Source organism: Ailuropoda melanoleuca, chromosome 14 (genome assembly GCF_002007445.2).
Source record: "Ailuropoda melanoleuca isolate Jingjing chromosome 14, ASM200744v2, whole genome shotgun sequence".
NCBI classification, from domain to species: domain Eukaryota; kingdom Metazoa; phylum Chordata; class Mammalia; order Carnivora; family Ursidae; genus Ailuropoda; species Ailuropoda melanoleuca.
Genome location: NC_048231.1, coordinates 32380429 through 32391750, shown reverse-complemented (window position 1 = coordinate 32391750; position 11322 = coordinate 32380429). Strand labels below are relative to the sequence as shown.

General features: G+C 52.9%; 1 protein-coding gene across 1 annotated transcript in view; it reads left to right on the top strand.

Annotated features, from left to right (window-relative positions):
• SERPINA12 (serpin family A member 12) overlaps positions 1-11322 on the top strand; it is a 15490-nt gene extending 4168 nt beyond the window's left edge. Inside the window, exons 2-5 of the mRNA XM_011226534.3 lie at positions 4261-4911; positions 6567-6837; positions 9605-9752; positions 10807-11322. Of these exons, the coding sequence (XP_011224836.1) occupies positions 4278-4911; positions 6567-6837; positions 9605-9752; positions 10807-10998 (1245 nt within the window). The 5' untranslated portion in view covers positions 4261-4277 and the 3' untranslated portion in view covers positions 10999-11322. The remainder of the gene's footprint in view (positions 1-4260; positions 4912-6566; positions 6838-9604; positions 9753-10806) is intronic.

Here is an 11322-nt window from a genome sequence, read left to right as displayed (position 1 = left end):
GGCAGGGGAACTCGTCCCGAGCCCCCTAAGCTTCTTAGGTTCACTGGCTTGAGGACAGGCACTGCATGAACTTTTCCCTGCCCGGGGCTGTAACAAATAGCCCCAGACTGCCAGGCGCAGAGTGGTTCTGATTCCTGCGTGGGCTCTGCTGGCTGCCGTCTTGTTTCCCCAAAACTACCGGTGAGCGTTAAGTACAGAAGGACTTTCAATTCTTGTTGCAAGTGCTACGCTCTCAGGCTCTCCCCGCCCCTCAGTCTCTTCCATTGGCTGATTCCCATTACGAAGCTCATCGGCGTGGTGTGGGAGGTGAGAGCAGACTCCCTCCCTGGGGACCCCCTCTGCTAGCAGACCCAGGGCTCCTACGCCGCTCGGAGGGCACCTCGCCTGGCTTGGATCTGTCTTCAGGAGGGATGAGTCCTGAGTCCGGGCCACACTATTTCATCTGTTCATAAGGAAAAGGAATTAATTCCCCAGATGAAAAGGGAATGTGGGGGCAGGAGAGTCCGAGAGGAGTCGCAAGGCGGATGGTAGCTTTATCCGCCCCATGTGGCCCCCACCAGGCTCAGGTCCTATCTTGTTCTTTTTCTTCCTGATTGTGTTTATTTATTTTATTAGGACAACAGCCACATACCCACACACCCACACAACCATACAACCATACACACACACACTCCAAACTAAAAACCAACAAAGAATTGCTCAACGTGGGCAGTCTATCAGCGTATTGGGAAATAACCAGTAGCTCAGCTATTTTAATGAATGGAATAAAAGTTAGCCTCCTCAGGCACCTGGGACTGGTACCCACCTGGCAAGTTTGAATCGAGTTTAGAACCTGTGATGACAGATGGAGAGGCCCAGAAATGGGGCCAGTGTGTGCTTTGGGGAAGAAAGGCTGGGCTGTTGGGGCTCCATGGAGCAGGCAGGGGGCTGGTGGGGACCCCCAGGACACAGGCTTATGGAGGTGGGGCAAGGGGAGACCCGGCCAGGGTGTGGTCCGTGTCTCCACGGCCAGGGGCAGCGAGGTGACTAGCAGCGGCTAGTGGGGAGGAGGCCAAAGGATCGCTCCCCATGCCCATTTAGTAGATGAAGACACTGAGGCTAGAAAGGGTTAATAGACTTCTTCTGGGCCACCTCACAGACACACAAGCAGGAAAGGACCAATATCCAGACTTTGAATTCCATAATCAGTTCTTGTTCCAAAAACTTGGAGAAGTAGAAAACACTTTTAGGGGCCACTGACCAAGGATCACTATAAAAGCGTGTGTGTGTGTTCCAGAAGCTTCCAGCAGCTTCCCTCCTCTGCTCCGGGTTCTACAGCTCCTGGCCCTGTGCTCAGACCCACACTCTGCTCCTGGCAGGTTGTCCAGAGGCTTCACATCTCACCTGGCTGGTGGTGAACTTCCTGCTGAGAATGTTCTCTCCGCTCCTTGACAGAGGGGGCTAACTTCTCCACTCCCGGGTGTTGGGAATTAGCTCCCATGCAGGCAGCAATCTACTCTGAATACAAGGAGCTTCTATTTTCATTTCTTTTCTTTTTTTTTCAAATTTTTATTTAAATTCTAGCTAGTTACCCTATAGCCTAGTACTGGTTTCAGGAGTGGGGTTTCATGATTCATCACTTCCGTACAACACCCAGGGCTCATCCCAACAAATGAAGCTTCTATTTTTAAACCAGGCCGACTTTGTAAAGAGTCCAGCCCACTAACCTCGCGGAGATCAAATCCTTTCCATTTTTAATTTTCTTTCGTTTATCTGAAACATCCTCAGGGCCTTTATGAATCTTGCCTTCTATAACCTAGCTTCAGACAGCCCCTAGAGCCCTTATCCATCACCAGCTATGTTTCATGTTTACCAGAATCTACGGCATTAGGAGTGGAAGGTGCTGAGAGATCACCTAAGCTCAGAGAGGGGGCGTCCTCTTCAAGCGTCACACAGCAGAGGGGCATGTGAGATCAGAGCCCAGAGTCCTAACTGCTCGGTAGTCCTGGGATTTTTTAATACAGACTCGTATTTGTTAGGATGCTTTTGGCCTTGAGTAGCTGACTCCCTAACTCCCACTAGCACCCTGGAAGTCTAGAGGCAGGATGGGCTCTGGGTTCACCTAATCTGTGGCTGCAGCTCTGATTTCTCTGCAAAGCCCTGCATGCGTACAGACCTTCCTGCCCAGGACATCCAGAGAAAGAGAGAGGGCAGCACCTCAGTATGCCAACAAAGAGCCCCGAAATTCACCTTCCTTGGATCACGGAGGTCATGCGCCCCTCCCTGACCAGCTCTCAGGGCTGAAACTCACTATGACCTGGTTGGGTCGGGCCCAACCCCCGAACCACCTCCAGTCAGGGCCCCCTTGGAGCTGGGGAGGGGGTCCTGCCCCTGAGGCACATGGGCTGTCTAAAGAGGGGGAAACACCTGGAAAAATAAAGTTCTACGAAGCAACGGGTAGGATCCACTAGAATTTTCAAACCCTGGGTCAGAGCCTCTTTGAAGACCCTGTCCGCTGTGCTGAAGGCTGCGTCCACAGGACCTGGCATCAAGGGTTTGAGGGCACGAAGAACTTAAGGGTTTGGGGCACTCCCAGGCGCAGGTCCTACGCAGGTGTTCATTCATCCTCTCATTCAGTCAGCTGGAAGGGGCCTACTCAGGCCCGGGCAACAGGGATTTAGCGGCGTGGACCCTGTTGGTGCCGGGCCCTGTTTCCCCTGGCTGGCGGTGATGTGACGGTTAGTTGCTAACAGCTCGCAGCTTCCCACCCGGATCCAGAAAACTGCCTTTGGTGGGTAGGAGCTAACTGACCCGGGGAAGCGCTACACCAGGCCCTGCCTCCTGGGGGCGCACCATAGCCACTGACCGCTGTCCAAAAGGCCTGCGCCCTCGTCTCACAGGGTCAGTGCAGCCGCGCGGTTGATGCGCCAAAGCCGTCTCCCGCGAATCAGGCCAAGTGTCTATATTATGTGGGGCCACATCCTTGCTCAGGTCCTGCCCCTTCTGTCCTGCTTCCCTCACTTCCTGAATCCTCATTGCCAGCTCCGCTTCTCGGGAACCCGATCTAAGACAATCATGAGTAAGCTCTACTGTTGAGGATTGCACTAGTTCCTGGGGATTGCGGATAAACAGAGATGCAAATTAGAGGAGAACACCGAGTTATAGCAAAGGATCAAGCGAAGAAATCTGCTTTCATTTGATCCATAAATTGGTGTAAAAATCATTGACAGTACCATGTCCAACTGGAGAAATCAACATGCTTTTTAGAATATCTTACTTTTGGCAGCTCTCTGTAGCCTTAGGGCCAGAAATGAAGGGAAAATGGAAAATGAAACTTTCGTCGCCCCCAAAACTCAGTCTTGTTGGGAGATGCTGAGCTGAGAAGGGGCAAAAGGAGCGGCAGTCCTGGAGCCAGGCTTGTCTTTTCCTCTCTCTAACACTGCCTCTCTTTCCTGCAAAAGGTGTAGGGAAAGAGGCTTATTAGAGACCTGGGTTTTCCTGGGGTGGGTATCCACCACTTACAGACCATGTGATCTTAGACAAAGGGCTCTATTTCTGCAAATTAGTCAGGATTCTTTGGGTTGTAAGGAAAAAAGTTCAAGTCAAACCAGCCAACCCTCAAAGGGAAATGTATTGGCTCTTATAACTTGGAGAAACAGAAGTATGTGAGCTTCAGGTGAAGCTTGATCCAGGGACTCCAAAGATGTCACCAAGTATGTCTCCCCATTTCTCTCTTTCCATCTTTCTCTTCTATCCTTCTCTATGTGGGAGCCATAACCACATTTGGTTCTAGGAGTATATCATCAAGCCAGACACCCCAGAGTTAAGAGTCCTGTGCATTCTCAGGGAAGGACACTGACTGATCTGATTCTGGGCACTCTCATTCCATAACCAATCAGTGTGGCAGTGGATGGAGTATTCTGGTGGCCTAGCCCCAGTCACATGCCCACGCTATGGGACATTCTTACTATGATCCAATGGAGTGGAGGGAGCAGTTCCTCAAAGGAACTGAGATGCTGTTACTATGAGACACGGGAGAGGAGTACGAAATCAAGAGCCACCTTCTACGCTCAGTCCTCTCATTGATGAGATGGGGACAACCATTTCTAGTCCCCATGGGTACTGCAAAACATAAATGTTAAAATGGATGCCAAGACATCTACGTCTATCCCATGCTAGTCACTGAGTTTCTGCCCTCATCTGGTCTTCCTTGGGGTAATAAAGGGGCAATGGGCTTGTTTTGTTCTTTTTTCTGCTAACCTCAATTCTACTATTCAACAGGACAATCTCCAAGGAAAATGAACCCCATGCTGGGCCTGGGCCTACTTTTGGCTGGCCTTCTCACTGTGGAAGGTCTTCTGAAGTCCGACTTCCCTCCGAAGTATCTTGGACCTGCGAGCCAGATCCAATCATGGAAGGGACGGAGGGCAGCCCAGGAGCTCACAAAGCGAAACACGGACTTCAGCTGCAAGCTTTATAGGAAGCTGGCCTCCAATAGCCCCAACAAGAACGTCTTCTTCTCTCCCTTGAGCATCTCCACAGCCTTCTCCATGCTGTCTCTGGGGGCCCAGGACTCCACCCTGGATGAGATCAAGAGAGGCTTCAACTTTAGGAATATGCCGGAGAGAGAACTTCACGAAGGCTTTCATTACCTCATCCACAGGATGAATCAGGGGAGCCAGGACCTTGAGCTGGACCTGAAGAACACCTTGTTCATTGACCAGAAGCTGCAGCCACAGAAGCAGTTTCTGAAAGATGTCAAGAACCTGTACAATGCAGACACCGTCCCCACCAACTTCCAGAACTTGCGGGATACTCGGAAGCGGATCAACAACTATGTCAGTCAGAAAACCCGGGGGAAAATCAATAACCTGATCAAGAATATCACCCCTGGCACTGTGATGCTTCTTACAAATTGTATTTTCTTCCGAGGTAAGGCGTGGGGCGTGTTGGTATGGGAGGGATAGGATTTCCAGGAGACTTGGATGAAAGACCTGGTGGGCCACGTGCTTGCTCTGCGACCTTGAAATCATATATAATTCATCTTTCAGAACCCCACTTGTCCTAGCTGCAAAATGAGTGCCTTTATACGTAACTCACAGGGCAGTTGTTGGGAATCAAAGTAAAAGTGCCTGAGAAATGAAGTTGGGGAAATCTACATTATTCCCTGTACGTGCGTTTTCATTATTTCTGATTATCCCAACACAACATTGGTCGTGGAGGTTGGAGAGACATTTTTCCCCCATTTCTTAGATGAGGAAAGTGTAACATGGAGAGAGATTAATGGGCTTCGAGTTACAAAGCCAGGACTAGAACTCACTTCTCTTGACCCACAGACGGTGCACTTTATGTCACCCCAAGTAGACACCCAGGACGTGATTGTGTTGATGGCGGTGCTGATGCTCGCTCTGGTGGGTGCCTTGCTCTCCTTGCCACATTCTGCAGATTCCGCAAGTCTGAGGGGGCGAGGCTAAAAAAGAAGATGGAAAAATATTCCCCAATCCGAGCTTCATCCCTCTCTCACCACCACGCACACCCATTCACCTGCCACGTGCACACACAAAGGTTGGCCAGCGTGGGTGAGACTCAGAGGCCAACAGCCCTCAGGTCAGGCAAGATCACTGCTGGGCCGTCAGGGACATGGTCCTGAATATGGGAGTTCAGCTCTCCCCAAATCCACAGTGAGACTGATGGCATAGAAGAAAAGAGCAGAGAGAGAGGAGAATCTGGAATTTTCCAAAGTCCCCAGATCACCTAGATCGTGAAAGCAACGGCAGCAGTGGTGCTGACTATGACTAGCTGTGCAAGACGCACACTGGGCAAGATCACTGGGCTGCGTGGCCTTTCCCACCCAGCCCACAGCAGCCCTATGAGGCACCCGTCAAAACCTTCCTTCTTCAGACAAGGACCCTGAAGTCCAGAGAGGTTAAGACCCTTGTCTAAGGTCATCCCTCCAGAACAGGGAAGCCAGACTTGAATTCAGGGACTTGGTCCTCAGGGCCCCCCTGCTGGGGGCTCTGAGGTTGGCACGTGTGAAAAGATCCAGGTCCAAGTTTATGCCCGATGGCATCACAGCGTTCTCAGGGTCAGAAAGGAGGGGTCCAAACAGCCGGCCTCGAGTGTTTGCTGCTCTCCAGCAGGTTTCTAAGAGCAGCCTGTTCCAGTGGTTTTCTCATCCCTACGTGAGAGCCGCTACTCCAGGACTGACTTGGAATAGAGTATTTTTCGCTCACATCAGACCCAAATAACTCCCACTAAGTATCACCCAGCCGCTCTGCTGGAACACAGTCCACGGGCTGTCTTGGCTTCAGTAGCACCTGGGCCTCAGACAGTCCACGGCTCCCCTCTCAGCTCAGCAATCGTGGTGGTGGCTTCTGTGGGAGTTGACCATCTGACCCACGCCCATCTTACCCGGAGTTTCCAGGGCATGGCACAAAGAGCATGGATTCCTGGAGACCTGCCCTGACATCCCAGAGGACCCAAATCCCCTCCTTGAATCCGTGTGGACAGAGACCCGAGTTAGCTGGGTCCACTCAGCTCTTCCCTCTCAGGACACTCATGCCGCTTTGGTCTTCTTCGATCCTAAGCCAGGTGGCAACATGAATTTGATCCAAAAGCAACTAAGGAGGAAGACTTCATTCTGGATGGAAACGAGCGAGTGAAGGTGCCCATGATGTTCCGCGGGGGCATGTACGATGCCGGCTACGATAATCAGCTGTCCTGCACTATCCTGGAAATGCCCTACCAGGGCACCATCGCTGCCACCTTCATCCTTCCTGACGAGGGCAAGATGAAGACTGTGGAGGAGGCCTTGAAGATGGACACTCTTGACCGATGGAAGAAATTAATCACGCGAAGGTACGAGGGTGCCCGGCATCGGCAGCTGCTCCCTTCTTCCTGCTGTCCTTTCCGCTCTTTGCTTCTTCTAGCCCTGACGTTTTGAGCTCTGACCCTGTGGCCAAGTCCCATTCTGGGCTCCGTGATGAACTTGTATTTTGGCAGGAAGTAGACCAGAAAACAAGTCATAGGAATAGAGTGAAACACTTGCTCTTAGAGGGAGAGGCTTAGATCATGAGAGTGGAGGGGACAGAGCAACACCGTGGCGCGCAGGGGACGCGGAGAGGGCTCCGCGGAGCAGGTGGCTTCTGAGCTAAGCCTTCCAGGCCGAACAGTGGCACGTGTGGACAGGAGAGGAGGGGTGGAGTCCCAGGCAGAGAGGAGCCACAGGGCAAACATGGGCTGTCAAAGGGAGTTGTTTATTGTACACAGAATCCTGTTTGCAACTGTAATGTCACAACCAAACCAGCGAAGTGTGTCCCAAATAAGTTATACTAATCATAGTGGAAGGACTGAAGTGAGTCAATATTTTAAAAAAACAACAAAAAACATAAAATTAGAACAGATCGAAGATGAGCCAACAAAATTCTTCTCAGCACTTGCTTACCAGTCAATTTTTCTCGAGAGGAGTCAGGGCTGGGGACTTGGCAGTGTCGACTCGGGCAGGAGTGGTGTCGGGATGGCCTCCCCCCTGTGTTGTACACTCTCTCTTCCACCTTATCCTCACCCTTGTTCTCCACCTGACAGGTCTTTACCGGGAGCCTCTGTCATGGCCGACACGCTGTTGGGAGGCGAGGAGGGTTCTAGGGGAGGTGGATAGGGTGCTGGGACGGAGCTGGGCTGCCGTGGGGGCTCTTGCACATGAAATACACGCTTGAGGGGACTGCAGAACACATCTTGGATATCTCAATTGAGCCGAAAGCTCCATAAAAGAGAAATTCCAGATCTGAATGCTTCCGATAAAGTCGCTGTACTGGGGGGACGGGGAGAAGCAGGGGGCTAAATGGTAGGTCATCCCAAGAGGGCTGCTAGGCTTGGGGGCTGCACAGCACCCTCTGATCCTCCCTGCCGAAAACCAGGACCTGCAGGGGGTGGCCGAGTCTGGCCCCTGAAATGGAAGGAAGCGTCTGGGTTCCAAACTTAGCTGAGACCCAGTTTTCTCATCTATGACGTGGCCACGAATGCTGGCCTCATAGGACCCTTGAGAGGATCGAATGGGCCCTAGCAAAGCATGACCCCACCGAGGACACGCACAACTGGGAGGTTGTCCATCCTTCCCCTTCCAACTGGTTGAAGAGGCAGAGCTCCAAGGTTCTCAGAAGACCGTCTGAAGCTTAGGTTGACTGAATGACAGGTGTCCTGTAGATCCGATCCTCCTACCTGTAAGGTGGACCCCTGGGATGGCAGCCCCTTGGTTGAAGATAAAGGCACACCTCTCTTTGAACGTGGGGATCCTGCCGAGTAGACTGACGATTTCCAGCCTGTGCCCTACAGTTTCCAAGTTCACAGAGGTGTCTTGGCGAGTGAGGGGTATGGAAGGTGAGGGAAAAGGGGGCTCCATGCCCTCCACCCCCACTTTATCCAGAAGTCCTGGATTCATGCCATGTGGGCTCCGTAAGATCACATTTCCTTTAGTATTCAAGTGATGATGACTTGAGACCCTGAAGGTGGATTAGGGGGACACAGCACCCTCATCTCCAAGTTACTCCTGCCCATTTCCCTCTGGGTGCAGCCCTGGGGCCGGCAATTGGTGCTTCACGTTGCCTGTGCGAAGCCCCTCAGCAGCCCTCGGGCCGAGACTACCACGGGACCCCCGCTAACTGCCCACAGACAGATGTTTCCAGAAGACTGTCGCTGTCTCTGTGGTTTCGGGACAGCGGCCCACACTCCTCCCTTGGCCCCACCCAAGTGTGAGATAGGCCCTTTGAGATTTCCTGCAGGCCAGCTCAGGCCTTACTGGAGGTCTGGGTTTCACAGAACCACAGTTCTTTGCAGAGGCCCAGGGATACATATGGTGCATGGAAGTGGCTTCTTGTGCCGGCTAAGCAAGAACATATCGACCCACTGTTCAAAAACCCTACCGTCGCTCCTCATTTCACTCAGAAAGAATGACCCAGCTTGCCGGATGCCTTTGCCTCCTTCCAAGTTTCTCAAATCTTCTCTGTGCCCCAGCATTCCTGATTCCCCCAAGCTGATCTGTATTTTTCGCCACCGCATGCACGGTCTTCTTATTCACAGACTCCCAGTCTATGCATCGATGATCAGGGGATGATTTTCGTCGTGTGGACTTTCTTGTCCATCTTCCCTGCTAGAGCCCATGCTCAAGGGCACGGGTTTCCCCTCTTCTGCTCACACAAGCATCTAAGCATCTGATTCGTATATAGAGGCACTTAATTTGTTGAGCCAATGAATGAGTGGAAAGGGAAGTCTGAGAGTCCTTGGGCCTCTGGCTGGTATTTAAAGCCGTGAGCCTGAAGGAGGTTCCTCTGGAGGGAGGAAAGATAGAAGAGAAGAGGCCCGAGGGGTGAGGCTTGGAGCCTCGCAGACAGTACAGGTGGGTGATGAGATGATTCTGGCAAAGGGTAAGTGAAGGAGTGGCCAGCGAAGGACGGGAAGCTGGACCTGGGTTGGAATGCTTCAAGGTGGAAAAAGGGATCTGCTCCCCGAGAACTGTCTCTTGGGTCAAGCTGGGGCTTGGAAGACCAATGTCTCATTCATCACCTCCCCTGAGGCCTGGCCAGGAAAGCAAGGAGACCCCAATGCTCACCTGTCACTCGCATCTCCCCAGGGTCGTAGACGTGTCCCTGCCCAGGTTCTCCATCACTGGTAACTATGACCTGAAGAGGACGCTCTCCCACCTGGGTGTCACCAAAATCTTTGAGGAGCATGGTGACCTCACCCGGATCGCCCCTCATCGAAGCCTGAAAGTGGGTGAGGTAAGCCTGCCTGGCCTGGGAGGCCTCCCCTCCCCCTCCCACCTTCCCCTCCCTACCCTTTGTGCAGCCCTGGGCCAGAGCCACTGTCCCAGCAGCCAGGTGAAATTCAGATTTAACGGTCCATCCCGTATTTCATCTGGCAACCCTACTTTAAGGGGAAAAGGGCATTGGGGGTGGGGAGATTGCAAGGAGCAGAGATCGGTGTGGGGAGCATTTTCCAGTAGGGGGAGCAGCACGGCTAGAGGCTGGGCTGCTGGAGAGCTTGGCATCATGGGCGGTGGGGATTTGCGGGTGCTAGGTGGGAAGTTCGAGCCAATCTGGGAGAGACCCCAGTTGCCTAGCTGAGCCGATAGTAGGCACTGATTCAGATTTATTTTCCAATTTGCAAGAGGAAGAAAGACAGTAGAATTTTCTCCCTTTTAACATAGACTTCCCGTAAATAGGGCCAGCTACCTCTTTCCTGGGGGCCTTTACGCAGTTCCATGGCTCATTTCTTTTCTGCAGTTAGGTGTGCCCGTGGCTGTGATTCTATGTGTCGATAATGGCTTCAGGGTGGCCCGCTAGGAAAAGTGTTAGGATTTTGTAGAATGGAATAAAGTGCATCGGTAGGCGCAGAAGCCCGTCCGTGTCCCAGGGTGGGTGCCCTGGGGTGGATCTGGGGTTTTGGTCATCTCTGACAACCCACCCCTGGAATCTGGCTCCTTCCTCACCATCCCCCAGGAAGCTAAGAGGAGCGTGGGCAGGAATGGAGGCTTCCTGGTGGGGACGTCGCCACGTCCCTTCCATCTAGCTAAGGTTCCGCAGACTCTTTCTGCCGTTATCCTGCTCGGCACGTCCCTGTAATTCATGGAAGGATAGCGAACCCCGCTCCAGCTGCTGCGTCTGCTTGTCCTGCATGCTTCCAGCTGTAGAGTGAGGAGCCTGGGGCGGCCAGCACCAGTCAGGTTACTTCTGTGCTGGGCCACCCTGGCTGAGACCTCTCCCTCTCTGGGCCTCTTGCTGTCCTTGGCCCAGAGTGGCTTGGCGACACTGACCTGGTTCCTGATTCCCGCAGGCGGTGCACGAGGCGGTGCTGAAGATGGACGAGAAGGGCACAGAGGGTGCGGCTGGCTCCGGAGCCCAGACGCTGCCCATGGAGACGCCGCTCTCCATCAAGCTGAACAAACCCTTTCTGGTGCTTATTAGGGATAGCGTCGTGTCCACCATACTCTTCTTGGGAAAAATTGTTAATCCTACTGGGGAATAAGGGGGCGTTCCAGCTCGCTGCAGGCCCCAGCGGCAGCCTGGGGCTGAAAATGTTTCATCTTCCTGGAACTGGGATCCCAGGATCTTCTAATCTAATCCCACGCTTTCATGAGCTCCCAAGACCACCATCCAAACAGGCAGAGCCGCTGGCTCTGGGGGCTCCTGTTCACCAACCCCCTAGTCCTCCCTCAGCCCCCTCCCTGACCGTTCCAGCGTCACTGGGCTTAGATGCCCCTCCCCCACCCACTTACTTGGCTGGCTGTGATCTTCTCTCCCCGGAGAGGCAGAGGGGCTTTGTGATTTAATAAACACCCCCTCAGTTCCA